General features: G+C 63.1%; 1 protein-coding gene across 1 annotated transcript; it reads left to right on the top strand.

Moving 5' to 3' along the window:
* Nucleotides 1-1,829: 1,829 nt before the first annotated feature.
* Nucleotides 1,830-20,550, top strand: NR5A1 (nuclear receptor subfamily 5 group A member 1; the record flags this gene model as incomplete). Its single annotated transcript, XM_082008935.1, has 6 exons — nucleotides 1,830-1,931; nucleotides 2,381-2,522; nucleotides 6,139-6,779; nucleotides 14,891-15,010; nucleotides 15,526-15,673; nucleotides 20,153-20,550. 6 exons carry the CDS (start codon nucleotides 1,830-1,832, stop codon nucleotides 20,398-20,400), a joined length of 1,401 nt encoding a protein of 466 aa, XP_081865061.1. The 3' UTR covers nucleotides 20,401-20,550.
* Nucleotides 20,551-22,971: the final 2,421 nt, after the last annotated feature.

The following is a 22,971-nucleotide window of genomic DNA, read 5'->3' as shown; positions in this document are numbered from 1 at the left end:
CCCTCAGCCCACAGCCCTTCCTGGGCTCCTCTTCCCGGGTGGCAGGTCCCACTCCATGGCTGCCTGGCAGCTCCCCCAGGACCTCGCGGCGAGCGCGGGGGCCATGGCGAAGGGGCTCCGGTGGTGGGAGCACTCCTTCCCGGCCAAACAGCAGCTGACCCGCACCGGGGGCTGCTCTGCTGCTATTCTTAGCCCGGGCTCGATTCCTGGTGGCTCCGAAGCGATGCTCCGCCGAGCCTGTTTCCTGTTTGCCGCTCTCCCTGCCAGCACCGCTTCCTACCCGCCGCACCCGTGGGCAGCAGCGGGTGTGTGGGGCAAGCTGGGCATGATGAGCCGTGTGGGATGAGATGTGTGGGGCGAGCTGTATGGGATGAGCCATGTGTGCGATGAGCCATGCAGGACAAGCCATGTGGGATCAGCTGTGCGGGATGATCCATGTGAGGCCAGCAGCTATGGCTCCCCTTCATGGGGCGCTGCCGGCAGCACAGCCCCCAGCCATGTGGGAGCTCCAGGCACGCGCAACTTTGGGACCTCCACACTGCTGCCCTCCCTGCAGCTCCCTCGGCATCAAAACACCTTGAATCGGAGCTCCCTCCCTGGGGGCTGTGCAGGCAGCAGGCTCCTGCCCGCGCTGGGACATGCTGCGACTCTGCACCAGCCACTGAAGGGTCTCCTGGCTGAGTGGGTCGGCCCTGACAGGACGGGCTCAGCTCCAGTGCCCAGCTCAGAGCCGGAGCCTCAAGCTCCCCGTGGCCAAGAGCCTGGGCCGCGGTGCATGGCCAGCTGGCGTGGGAGCATGCCGATAAACAGGACGTGCTGGGAGCATGGGTGCTCCTGTGCCGGTCTGCTGCCGTCATGGAACATTTCATTAAGAATCCCTAAATGTGAAGCAATGAATTAAATACTGGTGGTGAGCAACCACTGTCTGACAGGCAGACCAGGACACGGCTGGCAGTGGCTGCTGCTTGCAGCGTGGCTGGGGCTAGGTCTGAACCATCCCCTCGCTAGTCGTGGCCCCAGAAGAGGCATTGGGAGCTGCTGCCCATCCTCGAGCTCCGCACGCAGCTTCCCCCAGGCTCTGTGAGCAGCTCCCTGCTGCAGGGCTGCCTGGTGCAGGGTAACAGGGGTGGTTCTGGCAGGACTCGGGGGTCTCGGGGCTGTGCACCGAGTGGGGCCGGCTGCAGCATGTTCCCCTTGCTCAGATGCGTCTCATTGTGCTGCAGCGCCCAGGACAGACGGTTCCCACGCTGGTCCTGCAGCTCACAGGCCGGATGCCCGGGGAGGTGGGGGGACTCCTTGTTCCCCACGGATGGCATGGGGCAGCTCCACCAGGCCCCGGGGGAGCAGGGAAGGTCTCGTGTCCCTTCCCACACAGAGGAGCCCCATGTCCTGTGGGCTGCCTGCGGCCGGAGCCCGGGGCTGCCTAGGCCTTGGCCGAGCAGCTTCCCCCAGCCCGCGGGGGGCTGCTCCTGCCCCGAGCTCCCCGGGGCTGCCGCCGGCCTGGGCTGCCGTGCCTGCTGTCTGCGGGGCCTGCCGCGCCGGGGGCCCCGTCCCCGCGTCCCCGCGCCCCCGTGCCGGCAGGTCCCCCCGCCCCCGGGCCGTGCGGGCCGCCCGCTCTCCCCAGAGGAGGTCCCCCGCCGGGGGGGTGGCCGCTCTCCCGCACGGAGATGCTCCCCCAGGCGCTATAAAGGGCTCCGGCACCTGCCGCTCGCTCTGCGCCGCGCCGCGCTCCCACTCCGCACCCAGCGCAGGGGCTGGGGCCGCCCACCCCGTCCCCGTCCCCGTCCCGCTGACCCGCTGGCTTGTCCCGCAGCAGGGCCCTGGAGGGGATGGACTATTCCTATGATGAGGACCTGGACGAGCTCTGTCCGGTCTGCGGGGACAAGGTCTCCGGGTACCACTACGGGCTGCTCACCTGCGAGAGCTGCAAGGTAGGAGCCGGCCGGGGCTGCGCGGGGCTGTGCGGGGACCGGCGCCCTGCGGGGACCGCTGCACGGGGGAGAGCGGGCCGGGGCCGTGCGGGGAGCGGGGAGGGGGCTCTGCAGGGGCCGGGGCAGCGGGGCCGGCCGCGGGCCGCCCCTCGTCCGTTTTCGTTAGTGGCGGAATCGCGCTCGGCGGCGGGACGGGAGCGCAGCCGCGACGGGAGCCCCGACAGCGGCGGGGGGCGGCGGGGGCGGCGGGAGCCTCCGTCGGAAGCGGGAAGGGGGCGGTGGTGCCGGGATGCCGGTGCCGGGGTGCCGGTGCCCGTGCCGAGATGCCGGGATGCCGGGATGCCGGCGTGCCGGGGTGTCGGGGTGCCGGTGCCGGGGTGCCGGGGTGCCGAGGTGCCGGGGTGCCGGGGTGCCTGTGCCCGCCGCATCGCCGCCGCCCGCCGCCGCAGGGCTTCTTCAAGCGGACGGTGCAGAACAACAAGCACTACACCTGCACCGAGAGCCAGAACTGCAAGATCGACAAGACCCAGCGCAAGCGCTGCCCCTACTGCCGCTTCCAGAAGTGCCTGACCGTGGGGATGCGCCTGGAAGGTAGGGCACACGCCGGCCGGCCCCGCGGGCTCCGCGGCCGCGGAGGGGGCTGCGCGGTTCCCCTGGCGGCAGTCGCGCTGCCCCCGCCGCGTCCCCGGGCCGGTAATTCCCGCGGCCGCTTCGATTCCGTTTTTCCCTCCTAAGTTAAAAAAAAATTCGTTTTTTCGCGTCGCCTCCTGCTTTTCCTTTCTTTGTTTTTGTTTTGGTTCCCCGCGGCTTTTGGCTGCTGCGGCTTCAACTTTCCAGGATTTTGTTTGCTGGCAAGATGGTTGGGAAATAACGTAGAAATTATTGTTTTCCTTAAGCACATAATTCCAGAAGCCGAGACTTAGGGAAAATGTTAAAAATGGTGGGGCACGCAGTAAAACTGCTGCAGACCCACCACGAATTATATTTTTCCTCTTGGTGACATTTAGTATAACGGATTTCTCGTGTGACTCTCGGGGAGTGCCATTGCAGCCCCCACGGCCAGCACCTCACGCATACCGGAGATCTCGAACCCGACTGAGATATCAGAGTCGGGCCCCAACATCCCCAAGTCGTGTGTCATGGTTTCTGCAACGCTTATCACGGGCCAACAAAATACATTCGAGGGGACAGATTGCTGGCAAGTGACTGCAAAGCAAAAGCAAGCGCAGAAAGGAGCACCCCCCCCCCCAGAATCAGCTGCCCCCCCCACCTCTTCTCCCCTGAAATCGTTTACATTTTGCAGCGGGTGAAAGCAGCAGATGCACCCGTGAGAGACCCCTCACTTGGCTGGGCTTCGCCTGCCTGAGAGCCGAGGGCCAAGTGCGAGTTAATCGGGAAGTACTGCATGTCCTCGCGCGGCGGCCGCCCGCTTCAGGCGCGGGCTGAGAGCCTGCGAGCGGAGACGCAGGAGTAAGACACAACATCAAGCTGCAAAATCAGCCCTGTGAACTCCTGGCGTGGGCTGGCTTCCAGCCCTGTCTCCAAACAGATCCCAGTGTCGCTCTCCTCCCTGGACTGGAGTTACTGGTGCCCTAAATCAATCCGTGCATGCTCCAGCAGTTTTGACCGGTGCTGCAGGGGAGTTTGGGCACTGGGCAGGGGCTGGGGGCTCTGGGAGCAGGCAGGCGGTGGCTGGGGGTGGACAGCCGCAGTCTCAGTTTGGCTGTTTGCGGCAGTTTTTGCTTGCCGTGGAGCTCATTTGGTCCCGTAGCCCACGAGGGCAGCAGCCAGGATTTTCTGTTTATTTTCCTACTGTTAGCTCCTCAGCGGAGTCCTGCAGCCGGGCAGCCGGGGGGATCACCCCATGGAGTGTGAGATTGCCATGGGACTGTCTCTTTTTTAGCTAAAAATCAGACCCCACCTTTCCTCAGCTCCTACTATTTTTGGGCAGGGAATCTGAGGTGACGATTTGAAGGCGACCCTCCAGCTCCACAGGACGAGGGCAAGCCTGAGATGATTGATTTTTGGGACAGAGTGTTGACACAGGCCCTCCTTGACGTGCCTGAAGGGATGCTGCAGGGAAGCCGGGCTGAGGAGAGCAGCACAGCCCTGGTCCAAGCCTGCCCGCAGCCCTGGACAGCCCCCAGGGTCCCCCCGGACACCTCCAGTGCCCCTGCCAGACAGGGAGAGGTGGGCGAGGGGGGGACAGAGCTCGGCGGGCAGCTCTGCGCGGCGCGAGGGCAGGAGAGGCAGAGGGAGCGGGAAGGGGATCCCAGGGTGCATGGGGGCTGCTGGCAGACAGTTTTGTCAGGGGGATGCCAGGGGTGCAGGGGGCTTCTTGGGCAGCTCCGCTTGGGCCCCCTTGCCCCAGAGGTCGGGGCACACCGGCCACTTCCCGGCTGCCAGCTGGGACGTGGCAAATGGCAAGTTGTTCCCAATCCCAAGTGAGGCAGACACGGCAGGAAAAGCGGAGCAGGAGGGAATTAAAAGGCCTCTTCTTCCTTTGTGTTCTTGCTGGGAGAGGGAAGGAGGTGTACTGGTGGTGAGACTGGGCTGTGAGCCCCTCTCGCTGTGGGGGGTGCACCGGCACCAGTGGGGTCCCTGCCTGTGCGCCCTTGCCCAAGGTCACGGGGGTCCGCTTGGGATGTGACCCCTAGGCTTCGCTGGGCCCGGCCTCGAGTGCTGGTGTAAAAACATCACTTTGAGTGGGTGGGAGAGTTGAGCTTTTGGTGTGCTCTGGCATCTGGGCAGGTGTGTGGCCGGGGTTGCCAGCCCTGCCGGTGCCAGCTCAGGCTGCGTGAGGGGGTCTGCCCACAACGGATCCTGGCAGGGGTACGCACACATGCTGACTGTGGCCATCTCCCTTGTATCCCTGAAGTTAGGAACTGCCCCGGGGCAGCTGCCTGTTGCCCAGAGGCACGTGGGCAGGCTTTGAGGAGCGGGGGGCCACAGCACCCCCCGCCTCAGAGGACGCCGCTGGCCGCCCTGCTCCCCGCGAGATGCTGTTTTCATGAATAAAGAATGAGGGAGGAAGCACAGGGCGGCTCCCCTGGGAGCACATTCCTGCTCGCCCTGGAAATGCTGCTGCTCCCGGCGAAGCTCCCGCGTTTCCAGCCTGCTTGCGGAGAGTTCGCGAGGTGCCCTGGCTCTCCGGGGTGGGTGGCCGCACTTCCAGCGGCCCCAGGATAAGTAGGCAAAAGAGAGGCAGCTGGGGCACAAAAGCAAAGACCCTGTCAGTGGGGACGCAGACTAGCAGAGGGTTTTTTCCCTTTGATGCTAAGTTTGCAGGCTTTGCCCGCTGGCGTGCTCTCCTCCATCCCTCTGCACTGCCGTCCAGCTCCCAGCTTCCAGCGAGCTGAGGCTCTTCCAAGGGTGGGCTGGGGCAGCAGCCCCTGGGAGCGCAGTGGGGCCGTGCAGAGGGACGAGCTCCCGCTGCAGAGAAGCACCTGCTCCCTCTCGCACTGACACATTCTTGGGTTTCTTTTGGGGTTCGGAGGGAACATCTGCTTTGCTACAGCTGGCAGATTGCGGTGCGGCCGTCAGACTGACTCTGCCAGTGGGGTGCTCTGGCAGAGCCCCTTGGCCGTAGCCGATACGCGGCAGGGATGGGCAGCCTCCTGCCCGAAAGCCAGCGCAGCCCTTCCACGGGGTGCAGTGCGCCCAGCGGGACTTGCCAGCCATGCTGCCTGTGAAAGGGGCAGAGATTAGCAGAAAAGAAGGCTGCGCAGCCTGGATGCAGGGTCCTGGGGGGCTGTGGGGTCCCAAGCTCTGTAGAAACAAGGAAATCCCAGGGCTGGTCCAGAGTCAGGGGTCATAAAAACGAAAGTGAGAGTCGAGCCCCTTCATCTACCCAGGCTTCATGTGCTGTTCCCTCAACCGGTGAGGGATGCAAGCTTCTTTAACCCCCAGCCCATTTCGTAGTTAAAGCCAAATGTCTCTTCCTGCAAATTCCCAGAGGCTCTGAGGGTGGCACCAGCAAGGCGAGAGCCGGGACCAGGTACCTGAACCTGCCATGTCACATCCGTGGTGCACACGGCTGGGCTGGGAGCGGTGCAGCCTGCCGGTGGCTTTCTGGGAAGGTTTCCCCAGTGCCCCCCAGCCCTGTTTGGCCACCAAATCCCCCCCACCATTTTCTCCGTGCCGCGCGGAAGCACTGGTCTCCCTCGGCGCAGGTTCACTGCAGCCCCTGCCCTCTCTCTGCCCCCAGCCGTGCGTGCAGACCGGATGCGCGGAGGGAGGAACAAGTTTGGACCCATGTACAAGCGGGACCGTGCCTTAAAGCAGCAGAAGAAAGCTCTGATCCGTGCCAATGGCTTCAAGCTGGAGACCGTGCCTCAGATCATGTCCCCAATGCAGAACGACTACAGCCTGTCCTCCACCATCCACAGCATCCACGCCATGTCCAAGACCTTGCCACCCAACCCTGCCGCCCTGACACCCATCGACTATGAGCGCAGCCCCTATGGGACACCCTCCCTGGGAGTGACTGTGCCCAGCCACATGCCGCTCGCCAGCTACCACTACCCCTCCTTCCCCAACCGCACCATCAAGTCCGAGTACCCGGACCACTACACAAACGTGCACGAGTCCGTGCCCGCCTACGTGTACCCAGAGACCTACCCCAGCATCTCCCCCCCCGACATCCCCGAGGTCATCCTGAAGCTGCTGCAGCTGGAGCCCGACGAGGCCCAGGTGAAGGCACGGATACTGTCCTGCCTGCAGCAAGAGCAAGGCAAAGGCCGCCATGAGAAACTCAGCACCTTCGGCCTCATGTGCAAGATGGCCGATCAGACCCTCTTCTCCATCGTGGAGTGGGCACGGAGCTGCATCTTCTTCAAGGAGCTGGAGGTAGGAGCCTGGGCAGGGGGGAGGGACGCTGCACTGGGCGGGTGGTGGGAGGCAGGTAGGACTGGGGCTGAAATGGTGTGAGGATGGGACGCTGCCATGGGCAGGACAGGCTGAAATGGCGTGAGGACGGGGCAACACCCCGTGGGCACAAGCCCGGGGCTGCCATTGCTGAAGATCTGCGGGTGCGTCCCTGGCCCGCTCCTGGCCCCCCACACAGCGGCGCTGGAGGCAGCGGGGCCCGGCTGCAACGCCGGAGCGATTCCCACTGTTGCCGCAGGGCTAATGAGTTCAGATTCATCATGGCGGGGCAGGTGTGGAAGCAATCGCCGGCAGAGTGACTGCAGTGTCAAGCCCAAGATATAATTGAAAAATGTAACGTTGAGGAATTATAGTTGAGACAATTCTCTCCTCCGCCTTTAGGAGGAAAATCGATGCCTTCGCATGGGTGCCTGTTAGCACCAGGCAGCCGGGGCAGGGCTGGCCGGGGCGGGGGCACCGCCAGGCCTCCTCCGGAGCCACTTCTGCTGCCGGCAGCCCGCGAGCGTGCCGGGCTGGGGGACCTGGAGCTGCCCCCCATCCTGGCAGGCCATCCCCTCTAGCAAATCGCCCCAAATACTTACGAGGCCAAGGGATGGACGAGCAGGGGTGGGGCAGCCTCTGCCATCCTGCAAACCTTGCCGAGCATTTGTGTCCGGGGCTGACTGAAGATCCCAAACTGGTGCAAAAATGGGAGACAAAATTTTGCAGCGTGGCCAAAACCCAGAGCGCCACGTCCCGGGGTGGCTGGGAGACCCCCGGCCCCTTCCCGTGCTTCCAGCGTGAGGCTGTGCTACCCGGCTCTGGCCAAAATCACCTTCCTCCCGCAGAGCCATGGGGACTGTGTCCCGGGACAGGGCCAGGCTCTTCCCCGTGCCCGCCCCATAGGGTGCCATGGGGCCGAGCGTGGCAGAGCCTTGCGGCTCAAAATAGCCCCCGGCTGCCAGAACAGTGTCAGGAAACGGCATTGTGGGGGTGGGTCGGGCTCGTTTCAATCGTATCAGTGTCCAGCCTGGATTTTGGGAACAGGGTGGTTGTTGTTTTGCAGGAGATATTGTAAACAGTGCATTGCCGCGTAGCCTTGTAACTCCATTGTCAGCTTGATTGCGCCACCAAAACAGGCTGTTTCCGTGTGAATCCGCTCCTCCTCCCGTGGGGCGCGGGGGGGGACGGCAGCGCCGGCGGCCTCACCTGGGCAGGGCCACCAGCGTCCTGCCGGGAGCGGGGACGTGGGGCGCGGTGCCCAGGGATGGGAGCTCGGCTGGGCATCCCCGTCCGTCATTGCCACCCCAGGGGCTCGTGCCTTTTGCCTTCATCCGCGCGGGGAGCGTGGGGCGGGCTCCCGGAGCCCCACGGGGCCAGGTTCCGCAGGACGCCACGTCCCGCCCTGACTCCAGAGGGAGCATGGTTTGAAAGCAGGGCGGCAGCTTTCCCTTGGGCGTGCGGAGAGAAGCCGCTGGGAAGCAGGATTAGGGCTGCAGCTCCTGGAACCCCACTCCTGCTCCTGCCCGGCACATAAAAGCAAACAGCTGCTGGGGTGGTAAATGAACTCCTGCTAGTGCAGCGTTTATGGCTTTACCCTAAAGCCCACGAGCACGGAGTAAAATCACGATCTCAGAGATCGACGACCGTCAGGCGGGCGGTGCCTGCTGGGTCCTCAGGGCTTCTTGGAGCGGGGGATGCCAGCGGCCCTCTCCAGCCCCTGGGAGCGTGAAGGCGATGGTCTCCATCCCCAGCCGGGGAAGGGCGGTTGGCCAAGGCCAGTGTGGGGACCCGGGCTGCAAGGGCATCGTGCTGGGACGTGGCTCCAGGGCATCATGCCGGGCTGATGCCCAGCGGGGAGGGGGTGCAGGCGGGTGAGGAGGTGCGGGCAGATGACCCCATGTGCGGCTGAACGCTCCCAGCACCCAGGGCCTCCTGCCACAGGGCTGTTCTGCAGGCGGCTGGCTTCTCCCCCGAGCCTGGCAGGGAGCCTGGAGAGGAGGGAGCAAACCCACGGGGCACGGGGACCCGCTGGCTCGTGCCTGGCCAGGACGGGCCTTCGCTCGCTGCCCAGGGAGCGCGGGAGCAGGTCCCCCCTGGAGCCGGCAGGTCTTCTTCCCATTCCCATTCCCACGCTAGCAGCCCGGTGAGGGGCAGCGGCAGACCGGGTGCTTTGCCATCGAAGGGCTGGCTGGGGTGAGGGGCTTTGGGGAGAGCCCCCCGCGGCTCCGCCGCTGCGCCCGGGGAAGGAGGGGGGAGGTGGGCTAATGGCCTCTTGACATCGGCTCACACGCCACGTCCGCCCGCAGGCGCGGGGCAGTCAGATTGAAAACAGATTTAACTTCCCAGATATATCGTTTCATTTAAGGGCCAGTAATTCTGTCAGTCTGCCACTGACAAACGAGGGTCCCCATGCCAATCCGCCGGGGAGACTGATGTCGCGGCGTTCATCTCGTGTCACCAGGCAGAGAATTACGGACTGCGCTGGCCTTCGGAGGCGAGACTAATAATGCCGCGCGGCAGAGGGGGATTTGGGGGCCTGCTTGTTTATCGAGGGCCGGCCAGGCAGCCGCGGCGCGAGGCTGCGCGGGCGGAGGTGGAAGAGGTCAGCGCTGACGCCCATAAATACGAACTTTAACTGAGTCTAGATGAGATGTGTCAGGACTGAGGGAAGATTTGCAGCATCTCTTCAGGAAGAAAAATATGGGCCGGGGGTGAAATATATTTTGTTGGGTCACGAGTCTCAGGCAACTTTGTCCTTTCAGATGTAATTTTTTTATATATATATGGAGAGAGACAGACAGAGAGATGTGCATACACACGCACACTTGCACGCTCACATTGTGTCTGGTTTCGGTTTGGTTTACATACACGTATCTTGCACGGCCTGGTTTACATAGGCGTTACTGCCATATGTACGTATAAATATCGAGCATACAGGGGGGCAGTGACCTTTAGATTGAGATGAGCAGCCAGCAACGTTAAACAAATTGCCACGGTTTCAGCCCGACGGCTGGGCTAGGCTGGGCATGCAGCGGGTCCCTGCCGCCGGCGGCGGAGCATGGCATGGCTGTGGGGGGGTGGGCTGATGCCGGTCCCCTCCTGGGCCCCTCCTCGCCGTGGGGCTGGGGAAAACTACCCTCCCAAGCATGGGCAAGTACCAGTGGGGGGGTGCTGAGGGCAGCGCTGTTCCCACGGGACAAGGGAACGGGTCGCTGGGTCTGTCTGCTGGGCTGCTCTCCCTCGCTTCTCATTAGAGATCTCAGAGCCACGACGAAGCCTATTTGTAGTCAGTTGCTTCTCTGCCTTTAGCATGCGTGGGTCATCTTGACCCCATCTCCTGGCTAACAGCCAGAGCGTTTTTGGCAGATTTAAAATCTCCTCCTGGTCGTGGATGCTGCAGCAATGTTTAGCATCCTGTGCACTGGGGGAAATGTGACGGCTTTCCCTGCTGGCGTCCCGGCTGGCACAGCCCTGCCCTCGCTCCCGGGGCGCACACGCAGGGCCACGATGCCCACGCAGCCGTGCAGCCGGCTGCCTGCGAGCACCAGCAAAAAGCAGCAGCCTGGACCACAGCAGCGTGCTCTGCCAGCCGGGAGATGAGATCCTGGCCCTGCCACACTGATCTTGGTGGTTTTTCACTTTAAGATGCCCATCGCGGTGGTATCTGGGCAGGGCGATGGGGACCCGCATTGACCATTAACACCTTGGACTTGCGTGGAGTTTCGATTGCGGGTGGCTGGTGGCTGGTAATCCACTTTTGCACTTCTCGGTAGCCAGGGTGACAGGTCCTGCTCACACCCAGCAATTGCCCGGGCTGCAGCTCGGGGCGCTGGCACATGCTGCGCCCCTGCGTGGGAGCTGCTGGGGCAAATCCTGCACCAGGGACCTGGGACCTCCCAGTGAGCATCCCTGGGAGGCAGGTCGGGGGCATCTGAGCACGTCTCGTGCCCGTGGCGTGCTGAAGCCGGGTGGGGAGAGGCTGGGGATCGATGTCCTGGGACCCACTCAGGGCTTCCAAACAAAGCGGGGTTGCTGGTGAGTCCCTGCTTCATAATGTGGCAGGGATGTTCGAGGGCGGACGGCAGTACCCGAGGTGGGGGATGCCCCGGAGCAGCTGTACAGGGAGCAGCGAGCACAGCGGGGCTGCGCCGTCCCCCTGGGCGTTTGGCTGCGGGATGCTGAGGCACTGGGGTGGCCTGGGCACATTTGGGGGAGACCCCACTCCCAGGGCTTTCCTCCCCTCGCGCCTACGAACCTGCAGGGAGGGTCGCAGGAGGTTTAAGACTCTCGTGTGGCACATCTGCATGCGGGTCCTGCAGCCCTGCGCCTGGGTAGCACCGTCCGTGCCTCCACACACCCTGCCTCCCCTCCGGCCCTTGCTCCGAGCCCATGTGTCGCAGAGAAATGGATTTTCCTGTGGGTCGCAGGCCTCCAGCAGCAAGGCACTTGGGGCAGCTGTGCGGCAGGGGAGTGCTCGCCCTGCGTGGGGAGAGTTTTGCTGCTGTGTTTTCTGAACGGGTTAAATGCTTGCTTTAAAAAAAAAAAAAAATCGCCTCTTAAAGACAGCTTGCATCAGGTCCTTGATAAAGCACTCCGTTGAAAAGCCTTGACATTAAAAGAGGAAGATCCTTTGCTTAACTTTTAAGGGCGAGAGTGCGTGCGTGCCGCCTTGCCGGGAGGATTGATTGACTCCGAGTGGCCGTCCATTAGCAGCCCGCTGCTCCCGGGAGGCCGGGCCGGCGCTGGGCACGGGGCGGTGATCCCCGGCCGGGAGCTCCCTTGCTGCCGGAGCGGGACCATGCGGGGATGCCCGCTGCCACCCCAGCCCGGGGCATGGGGATACTCAGCTTGGTGCTGGGGCGCGGGCAGGGCTGGGGACCCTGAAGAAGTCCCAGAGCCCTGCCCGGCCCCCAGAGACCCCAGCCCACCCAGTCACGCTCCCAACCACATCCCCCCATGCTGTGGCCATATGACTCTGGCATGCAGCGATGCTCCCAGGAAAGGGCACGGCACACCGGAGCGTGCCTGCAAGGGAGCGGCCGTGTGGCAGGCACACAGGACAAAATGTGCCACTGCTGGGAGCCAAGTGCTCTGCCAAGGGAGCTGAACCTGCTGCGGAGTTTGGGAGAAGCTGATTAGTCATTTTTAAAGGAAGAAAAGAATATTTCAAAATTGTTGAAATGCTTCCTTTTGAAAAAGCCAAATTTTTTTAAACCATTTTCAGAGCAAAACCTTCAGTCTGTCCCTTCCGGAGCTTGTCTCACTCAGGAATGAGGCACAGGAAGGAGCTTCCAAAACAACACTGCGACTCAGCCGGAGCGGAGGAGCTCGGCACCGGCCAGCAGCGTGTGGCTGGGCCGGCAGCGTGCTGCTGTGCCGGGAGCCCCGCTCCCCGCGAGGGCTGGCTGCGGATACAGCCAGCCTCTCGCCTCGGGGCAGAGGTCATCAGGAATGCAGAAAATCTCCATTTTGTTTTGATGCAGAATGAGCTTTTCCCCAGTTCTTTGTTCAGCAGCTGAACAGAAGCCTCACGGTCTGTACAGCTGGGCTGTGTACCGTGGGTCCTTTGCTGTCTCGGGTGATGTGGCGGAGCACCCGGCCTTGGCAGCCCCGTTGCACGCACCCATTGCACCTCGCTGCAGGCAGGTTTCACGCGTCGGGCAGGAGCGGGCGCCGCAGCCCCGGCCTCCGGCGCTGCCTTCTGTGCCGCACCTCCCTCCCCGGCGCTGCTGCGCGTCCAGGTCTGACCACCCACCGCACTTGAGAAGCAAATCCCGGCGGCTCGCGGGGAGTGCTGCGCTCCGAGACCATAAAGCTCTTTCTCATCTGACTTCCATTCCTTTTGCAATCTCCCAGTACTGGTTTATTGCAGCCTCTTCAGCAAAACGAGGGTATTATCCAGCCCTGTGATACTGCATCTGTCTTCCTTCTATTACGGCAGCGAGCACAATGGCACTGCAGAGCTCTTCTGGCGCTGAATTTGCTCTGCAGGGAAGCATTACTGATAACCCCCGGCCCTTCCCCTACGGCAGCCTTGCCGGAGAGGGGACTCTGGGCAGTGCGGGGGTTCAGCTCTTCGCAGAAAGGAGTTGGGGTGTCGCAGCAACGAGGGGATGCAGCTGGCGACCCATGGTGGTTCTCGGCAGGGCAGTGGGGGAAGCAGCGGAGCAGCGTGCCTGCTCCCCGAGGACCTGCACGGGGCCCGGCACAGCTCTTCGTTTTGCCGAACGTAGCTGTTGGCTGCAGCAGCTCATCCTGCCCGTTGCTGGCACTGCCTGCAGCCCACCGGCTTTCCTGCAAGACCTGGGGAGGCCCTTGCAGTTTGTGTCCCGGCTTGAGCTTTTTACCAGGGGCACTTGCAGGCATTTCTCTGAAAGCGTAGCTGTGCACGCTTAGAGCTGTGCCTGCACATACGCACCAGCGAACATGCACACGATCACACAGGTGTTGATGCGTGGGCAGCGGCCAACCCGGCATCTGCAGGGCACAGTGACGCCCCGTAGCCGGTGGCTCCCCCGCGGCCGTGCTGCGCTGCGGCAGCTCTGTGCACCCCCCGAAACCTGCCACCCTGGGCAGGGGGGCGAGGATGGGCGCCGTCTTCTTTCGCTGTGAAGTGTCTGGGGGGCCAGCCCGGAGACACGGTGCTTTGTGCAGCGGCGCCTGTCCCCCCCGCCTGGGTGCCAGCACACGGCCAGCAGTCATTTTGTTAAAGGTTTGTGTGCGGTTCAGGGAGGTTGTGCTCAGTGGCGGAAAACCCACGCTGATAAGGGCCAGCAAGTGCCACCGAAACATGCTGAGCTGCTTCAAAGCAGGCTCTGTGCAGCCCCCCAGCCCGTCTCCTCTTCTCCAGCCCGGGGTCCCCCTTGCTGGGGTGCAGCTCCAGCTCTCCGCGCCATCCTGAGGGGACCTCGCTGCCAGGCTGGCCTCCCCGGGGACATCTGCCGGGCGCGGGGCCGGTGCTGCGCGAGCGCGGTGCAAGGCGTGCGCGGGGCCTGAGCCTGCAGGTGTAACCCGGCCGCAGGGCGCTGGTGGTTGCAGTCCTTCCCGCTGACACTAACCAGTGCTGTGGGCACCAGTGTTGCTGTCCTCTCCTCCCACCCGCCGTGGAGGGAGGGCTGGAGGTGATGCATGGGGTACCAGCACTGAGATGAAGTGGGGCACCACGTCCAGCCCAGTTACGTGCTGGTACGGGCAGGCGTGGGAACCAGGAGCCAGACCAGGCAATTAATATTAATTGCAATTAGTATTTTATTAGTCAGATGCAGCATCTCCTTGCTAGGAGCTTGTTCACAGTCAGACTGCAATTTCTACATATAAATGTGTGCGTGAGACTTTGGGAAATGCTCTGCAGGCAGCGGAGGTGAGGAGGGTTTCAGGTTCTTAAAAAAACCAGGGCTTTTGCCAGGTTGCGAGGGTCAGGGGCAAAGTCCTGGAGGACAAAGTCCTGCCCCACCTGGAGGATCTGGATCCCCAAGGGCGACGGGTCATGCCCCCTGCACTCCCTGCGTGCTCCCGCGACGGGCCAGCAGACAAACGTGTGCACGGAGCAGACCTGGGGCCGGACCAGTCTCTGTTGATCAGGTCACCTGGGAGGTTTGTCACGTCTCCAGCACATCATGGTGATGCCTTATCCGTGCCAAGGCATTGCTCATCCTGGTGGCGGGCGGCCCCATCCACTCTCTGTGTCATGTAACAGCATCGATGACCCGACTCGCTTGGGCGCTTGAGCAGCGAAAATAGGTTGTTTTTTGACACTGATGCCAGTTTGGCAGAAAACCCCTTTCTGTTGTGCCCAGGGTGAGACACAGACGGGTGCGGCTCCCGCCCAGGTCCGATGCTAATACAGCAACGTGCTGTAGCGGCTGACGGTGCGAGTTTGAGCCGCCGCTGCCGCAGGGCTGGAGTGTGGAGCTGGCCCTCAACATGCAGAGCCGGCGGCTGGCGTGGTGGTGCGGGGAGCCGGGTGGCCCGACCCTCTCCTGCCAGCCTGGGCCCAGGAACCCCCCCGTGCGGACGCAGCCCGGGGCCACGCACGGTCGGCTGTGCCCCGGCGCGACGGGCGCCAGCGGTGCCGCTCTGCTGTGTTTCAGGTGGGCGACCAGATGAAGCTGCTGCAGAACTGCTGGAGCGAGCTGCTGGTGTTTGACCACGTCTACCGGCAGCTGCAGCACGGCAAGGAGCACAGCATGCTACTCGTCACCGGCCAGGAGGTGAGCGCTGGCCCACAGAGACCGCAGCGGCCACTGCGGTTGGGGTGGTGGGGGCCAAGTGGTGGGGCTGGCCAGGGGGGCGCGGGAGTGACTTTTGTCTTCTGGCTGAATGCAGCTGAGCCAGCGCGGGGCGGACGGGATGTTTTCGCTGTGCTGTGGGACTGCTTGTGCAGAAGGTCCCGTCCCAGCTCAGCCCGTCCCACCCTGTCCCACCGCCCAGCTCCTGCTTCTGGCAGCAAATACTTCTCGTGTAAAGACTAACGGCTGCGCCTGCACTGGCGGAGGCGGGGTGTGGGAAGGGGCTCGTCATCCCAGCGCTCTGCAAAGGGCCCCCCTGTTTTAAGCAGCGCTGGAGAAACGGGGTTCCCGTTTCACCCACCAGCCTTCCCTTTGATGCCCATAATTCTCGGTCAGCGCTGTGGGCTGGTGCCTGGCTCCTGCCCTGCGCAGGGTCCCCTGCGGCGGGTTCGGGGGGGCTGGGGCTGCAGTGGCTGATGCTGTCCCCGTTCCCGCAGGTGGACATGTCAACCGTGGCGGCCCAGGCCGGCTCCATCCTGAACACACTGGTGCTGCGGGCGCAGGAGCTCGTCCTGCACTTGCACTCGCTCCAGGTGGACCGGCAGGAGTTTGTGTGTCTCAAGTTCCTCATCCTCTTCAGCCTCGGTAAGCGCCGCCACAGCGGGCACCGGGATGAGGGGCGGCTGTGCTCGAGGGGGCGGGGGGCGGGAGCGCAGCTGGCGGGAGCGTGCGCAGCCCCGGCTCCAGCCGTGCTGGCTGCTGTGCTGACGGGCGACGAAGGAGCTTTTAATGAGGAGCCAGGAGCGAGAGCTGGGACCTGCCGCCTCCCCCGCCTTGCCGAGGCGTCCGAAACGTCTCCCGCTGCAGGGCCGGGCTCTGCCCCCAGCAGCGGGGGACGTTGCTGCCCCGTTGGCCAAGCGGAGCCTGTTTTGGTCACTCGCCCGTCGCTCTGGGCAGGGAAACAACCGGCTGATACGGCCACGGCAAAACAGGCGTGTTGGCAGAGGCTGCGGCCGGGGACAGCTCTATCTCCCGGGACTTGCGTCAGAGGGCCCGTGCCGCCACGGTGGGGCAGGGGCTGCGCGTGGCTCCTGATTAGGCTCAACCCCGGAGCCTGCGGTCAGGCCGAGGCGGCGGGTTCACATAGTCCTGCCTCACCTAGACAAAATACACGGGAGCCGCCGGCGCTGCTGCCAGAGCCCGCAACGTCCCCGGGGCTGCACAGCGGCTCTGCCCCAATCCTGCCCCGCTCCTGCCCCAGCCATGCTGCTGCCCCACAGGGAGCATCTCCCCATCCACCACGGCCAGGGATGTGCCTCCTTGCCCCGCGGGCATTGCCCTAAGGCTGGGATGCCTGTCGGAGACCCACCGGAGCGATCTCAGCCCTCAGCAGGGTGGCATGGCCGTGGCCAGTGGGGGCACCCCAGGGCGCCCGGCTACCTTCATTAGTGGTGCTGACACCTCTTCCTCTGCCCCGTCCCGGCGGGAGATCTCACGTCCCGTCGCAAGGACGGCGTTGGGGCCTGTGAAGGGCTCAGCTGGCTGCCATGCTCCTGGCTCGCGCTTCTGCCGCTGCGGCTGCTTCATTTCACACGCCTCCATGGCCGCTGCTAATTGCATGTACCAGGCAGGGCAGGAACCGGCATTTCCCCAGGAAAACTTGTGCTTGGGTCCCTGCAGAGCCCGGGTGCTGGTGCCGAGCTGGGACAGTGAGCCCAGCTCGGGCAGCCCTGTCCCCATCCCAACCCCAACGCATCCCCGACCCCATCCCCATCCCAGCGCCTCAGTCCGCACCTGCACCTCTGCACCCACGGTGTCCCACGCAGGGAGGGTGGGTGTCACAGTGGGTGTCACAGGCTCTGTGCCCCGTCGCCAAGTGCAGCAGGCCATGAGCAGCACTCCTGCACCGTATGGACACTGCCGTGTATTTTGGCGGTTTGGCGGGAGAGCTTGCGTCACGGTATGTCACCGTCGCCGGGGAGCCAGCCTGCTCCAGGAGCAGCACTGCCATGGCTTAATGGGTTAAGCGGGAGCACTGACATGCTGCAGGCAGTGGGAATCCACTCCCCCATCCGAGGGGCCAAGGTCAGGGCCAGTACGGTCTGAAGGACCACCGGTTTGACTCAGGTTTACTGTGGACGTGTCCCTGTTCGTAGGCGAATCCGGCAGCCACGGGCACCCCGGGGCCCAGGCAGGGCGGGTGTCTCGGGGTGCAGGAGCTGCACTGCCGTCCCATCCTGCACCTGCGGCAGCTCCTCCCGCTAAAACTGTTTTGAAATCCAGAGCAATTAGATACGATAATTTGCTGTTCAAACAGGGATAAGGTGTGGCACAGACAGTGCCGGGGCTGGGAAATACAGGAGCTGGTGGGGCTCGTGCTCCGGGCCAGGACCTTCCCCAGCCGCTGCCCCACAGGCTCAGCACCAGCAGGGCTGGTCCCCCGTGCTGCCCTGTGGCACGGCACGGCATGGCACGGCACAGCATGGCACGGCACAGTGAGCAGGAGCAGCGTCCTCCCAGAGCGCAGCCAGCACCAGCGGCTGCCGTGCCGAGTGTGGCTGCGGTTCTGCTTTCCCAGAGCAGCGGCTTTCAGGGAGGGCATGGAATCAAATAGCTGTATTTTCCCATACATCGTTTTGCCCAAATCCAACTTTTTCTCTCTGTATCGCAGAGCTCACTTGGAGTAATTTGCCCTTCGCAGGCTCAGCTGTAGAGGATGGGATTGTGTATTATGTGCAGGATGTAATTGCCTTTAACAAGAGAATTTCCACATTTACCACTCTGCCACAGCACAATCAAAGCCAAGCCCTGCTCACAAGAGATGCCATTTGAGTTCTAAATAGATTTCTCTCCTGAGCAGGTAAAGAGATTTAATTAAAATTAGGGCTTCTCAAAATAGCAATATTTATGAGGACGGCACAGGTTAGCTTTGTTCTACAGAAGGGCTTAATAGAGCCTTAATGGATTGACCTATCATTCGATTTCATGACTTACATTCATGAAGCAGCTACTCTTGGGGAGGGGAGGAAGAGAGGCTTTTATAGCCCACATTCCCTTAAGCGTTTGCAATTTATCAGCAGCTTCTCCCAAACAAAAGGAGCTGTGAATAGGAAGAACACTTGAGGGCATAGAAATAATCCCAGGCATATCTGTATGTGTGATGGGAGGCTTTGTCACAGGACAGTCTTTGCAACTGCTGCAGTGTCTCTAAATGAAGTGAGTCAATGTTATTTGGACAACATTCTTTATTCCTTGCAGGAATGAAAAGATTATTCAAATATTCAATTAAACAGTGAATAGGGTCTTTCAGAGAACCAGGTGAGTTCATCGAGTAGAACTAGCTATTGTTGAGTCAACTCAGGGGATAGATTTGACATTTATCAATATAACTTCTTTTTTTAATGACATGCACAATAACCTTATGCAGATAAAGAGATTTCATAACAACAACCTGGGTGCAAGGGAGACCGCCACAATAGGAGCAAATGTGCCGCAGGAGTGAAAAGGGGAGGGTGATCTGATAAAGTGCCTCTTGGCACGGCCCTCGGCACTTTGTGCCTGCGCCCCGCAGCACCCGGCCCGGCCGCACAGCCCGGGCTGTGTCTCCCCAGCAGCCCCGCAGCCCCCCCAGCTGCGCCCCCGCTCCCCGGGCTCTGCCCGAGCACGGGCCAGGGGTCCTGGCTTTGCTGGGCTGGAGCAGTGCTGGGTGCCATGGCCCTCCTGAGGGAGCCCTGTGGGGCCAGGTCGTATGGGGGGGCCATGGACACCCCTACTCTGTAATTGGGGTCCCGTCCACCCCCTCCTGCTCAGCCACCTCCACCGCCAGCACCGCGCTTTCTCCTCCCGGCAGCTTGCTCAGCCCTTTGGCTACAGCAGGGACCCATCCGGGTCAAAGCCATGTTTGATACCCCTCTTTTTTGGAGTGAAAGCTAAAAATAAACCTCAAACACCCAACTGCCTCAGGCAGAACTTGTGCCCAGATTTCCCAGTTCCCAGCCCGTGGGCGGGATGTGTCCGTTGGCAATTTGGCGGTGCGTCAGCAGCCGCCGGACGTGGGCAGCAGGGCTGGCAGCGCCGTTACCTGGGCGCGGCGCTGCTGGGTGCCTCCAGCAGTACGGTAAATCTATTAAATCCGCTCACCCCAAACGGTCTCGGTGCCAGGGCTTGCAGCAAGGTCTCCCACGGGCGGGCGCAGAGATACCATCGCTGTGTGTGGCTGTAGCTGGCTGACGGGGCGATGCACAGCACCATTTCCTAAAGCCACCGAAATCTGCATGTGGGGCTGGTTCAACAATGAGTCGCGCAGCTTGAAAACCAGCGCTTCGTTCAGAGAGCCCTCACGGCGCCCGAGCCCTGAGGCAGCGTCCTTGGAGGGCAGACCCCGGCTCAAGCTGCCCCAAGAGCCTGGCGAAACCCCGGGCCACCAGCCTGGGTTGTCCCGCAGTCGCCCTCCTGCCGTGTCTGCGGTCGCAGCGCAGTTACAGACCGGTCATCCCCAGGGACGAGCTCTGCCCCGCGGCTGCGCATGCCCCAGCTCTGCAGTGCTGCCATCAGGGCTGCGATGGCCCCTTGGCTGCCAGACCCTGCCTGCGCGTTGGTGCCGCTGCCTGCTGCGCCGCTTCCCACCGTGCCGGCAGCAGAGCTGGCAGCGGGATTACCGGGGAGCTGCTGCGACCCTGGCGAGGTGTGGGGGATTAGGGTTTCCAGGCTGGTGAGCCCTGTTGCCACACTGGGCAGACGAGGTTGATCGGGGACTTAGCTCAGCCGCGTCCTCGACCTTCGGGAATTAAAGGCGGCTGATGGCAACAGCTCGTGTGGGTGCAGCCAGGAACAAGTTTCGGCTTTGTGGCTTTCTGGGTGGGGAGGGCAGGGGGGCGCGGGCCCTCCCGCTGCCAGCAGAGGTTTGGGCGTCCGTCTTCAGCGCGGGGGGAGACCCGGGAGGCAGGGCAGGGATGGGGAGCCCGCGGCCGGGCAGGGGCAGGGCGCGGGGCCCCTCCCGCGCTGCGTTCCTGTGCACGGGGGGTGTTGATGCGGGAGCACGGGTTCCTCCGGGCGCAGCGCAGTACGGATGGGACGCACACGTGGGTTTGGCACCGTTTCACCGTCCCATCCCCCCCTTTGCAGACGTGAAGTACCTGGAGAACCACACGCTGGCTAAGGACGCTCAGGAGAAGGCCAACGCGGCGCTGCTGGAGTACACCATCTGCCACTACCCCCACTCCGCGGACAAGTTTCGCCAGCTGCTGCTGCGGCTGGCGGAGGTCCGGGCGCTGAGCATGCAGGCGGAGGAGTACCTCTACCACAAGCACCTGAGCGGGGAGGTGCCCTGCAACAACCTGCTCATCGAGATGCTGCACGCCAAGCGGACTTGAGCGTGGCCGCGAGCACGGACCCGGCAGAGCCCCGGCACTGCCAGCGGCATGGCAGGGGCAGGACGCGCGCCCAGGGCGGGCGGGCCGGCACCGCCTCTCCACCCCGCCTTTCTCAGTGATGCTGTTTAACCCGTACTATTGGAAAAGTCCCAGATGGTTTATTCTAATACACAGTGAGGAGGGTTGGTGGCTGTGGGGCCGTGGGCTTGGCTGCCGGAGTGCCCCATCAGCAGTGCTGCCCCCCGGCTCCTCCGCACAACCGCTGCTCGACCCGTTGCCTGCCCGACCCGGCTCTGTGGCGCGAAGGAAGGGTAAAGGCTGTCCCGGCATTTCTCCTATTTGTGCTCCTCTCCTGCTGCCCCTACCAGCCGTTTCTCCACCACTGCCATCCCTCCCCACCCCTGCCCCATGTCTCAGGGCCCCTCGTGCACAGGGCGGGGGAGAGGCGACGTGAACCCCCCCCAGTTGTGGTTTTGCGGGGGTCAGGGTGTCCCCAGGCACCAGCACGGAGGCAGAGGATTTCTGCAGGCGCCAAGCAGAACGCCGGGGCTGGGGCTGGAGTCGCCAGCCCCACGCAGCTGTGCTGGGACCCCAAGGTGCACGTGCCAGGGTCCCCGCTCCTGACTCCCTGCAGTATTGCTGCCTTCTCCGTGTCCCGCTGCAGCCCCGGCCAAGCAAGGGCAGGAGGGGACGGGCAGTGCTGAGCCCTCGGCTAAGATTCATTTTCTTGGTGCTTGCCAGTGCTGGAGGATGGTGCCCCGGGCCGCACAGGTCCTGCCTTGCTCCAGCCGTCAGCCATGTCCAGGCAGTGCCTGGAGAAGAGCCGAGGGGCCGGATGGGGCCGGGGATGGCCCCTGTCCCCTTCCTGCCTGCAGGTGATGCTGGCAGAGCAGCCGGGCAGGAGGAGGTGCAGGGTCCAGCAGCAGGTTCAGGCTGCAAAGAGCCCAGAGCTGCTCCCGCGCCAGCACGTGCCCAGGGGCTCAGGGGAGCTGGGGGCTTTGCAGCCCCCTCCTGCATTTACCTGCCCAAGCGTGTGGGTAAGGAGTAATAAGAATTGTCCTGTGCTTCATGCTGGGTTGAGCTGAGCCCCCAGACCCCCTGTCGCGCTCTGCCGTGTCCCCAGGTGACATCAAATGCTGCGCTGAAGCCATAAGCGAAGAGCTGTCGGTTCCTCTCCCATCATGGGACAGGGGCTCACAGACACAACTGGGCAGCACTGGGGGGGCTGCAGCCCCCCGAGCTGGGATGTGCCAGACTCTCGCTGCTGCTTTCTCTCGGTCTCAGCCATACTCTCGCCTCCTCCCGCCCTGCTGCAGCCACCGGGCAGCCCAGCACGGCCCCCGCCACGGCCGGCGCTGCTGGGGCTCCTCCAGCGCAGCTGGGGTTGGTTCAGGTCCGTTTTCCACGGCGGGTGTTTGCTCCTCGTTGGGAGGGGGCTGTCATCCGCTGCGGCGCCGCGCAGAGCCCGTGCCTTGAGGAGCTGCAGATGCTGCACCCGGAGCCGCGCGGTTTACGGAAGCTTGCTAGATGCAGAAGAGCGTGTTTGTCTCTTGCTTTTCAACATGTTTGTGCATTTTCCTCCTGAAGTCTGTGGTTCGGTTTGACCTTCTTCTTTTTGTGAACTTAAAGAACTGGAGAAAATGGTTTGGGAGGTAAAAGATGTTTTATTTTCAGAAAATGAAAAGTGTCCTTAAGTGTCTCTCTCCCTCTCTGTCTCTCACATCCTTTTCTCCCTCTCATCCCTCCCTTCCCCACTCCCCACCCTTCCTTCCCAGGCAGGAGGTTACCAACTTCCTTGTCAGGAGCAAACCACTGTAATAAATTTTGCAGTTCATTTAAAAAGGCAGACTTTGTCTTTTTTGACTGTCTTCCTAACCCTCCTTGTTGGTGCCACCCCCCCGGCTCCCACGGGCGGGTGGGATGCCCTGTCTAGTGACCGCCCAGGAGAGCGGCGCTTGGCCCCGGCAAGCCCCCGGTGCCCCCGGTGTCTCTCCTGGAGAGCCGCCTGCCTCCGGCGGGCCAGGGACGCACGGCTGCAGGAGGACGGTCGCTGCTGTGGTGTGATTCAAGGCATTGGCGTGTCAGGATCTGGCTCAAAGCGCTGCCGGGAATTGCCGTAGTGACTCTGAGGGTGTTTTGCAAGTGAGCTCACGAATGGCAACGTTTATGGGCAATTAGCTTAGACATGGGGTTTTTCATGTGGCTCCCGTTGGTCACCGTGGCCGAGAGCCCCCGGCGTGCTGTGCGCTGCGGCCAGGAGCAAAACCACGGCAAAGCACAGAGCTCCGCCACAGCTTTGATGACCCGCCTGTAAGCGCGGCAGTGCTGGGCAGTGCCCCGTGCCCCGGCTCTCCCCCACCCCAGCAGCCGGAGGTGCTGCTTGGCTGACCCCGACACCCAGAGCGAGGTCTGCACTCACACCCCGCTCTTCTGTCCAGCACGGGGCTGCTCGGGGGCCGCAGCTCCCAACAGCGCTTAAATGCGTGCGGGCCCGCACACGCTGCGCTGAGACCGGGGGACGCAGCACAACACGGAGGCAGCACACGGGAGCGTGCAGGGCCCCGATCCCCC

This window comes from Phaethon aethereus (assembly GCF_964289735.1).
Source record: "Phaethon aethereus genome assembly, chromosome: 20".
In the NCBI taxonomy this organism is placed as follows: domain Eukaryota; kingdom Metazoa; phylum Chordata; class Aves; order Phaethontiformes; family Phaethontidae; genus Phaethon; species Phaethon aethereus.
Note: the sequence above shows the minus strand (reverse complement) of the source record. Positions and strands in the feature narration are given on the sequence as shown.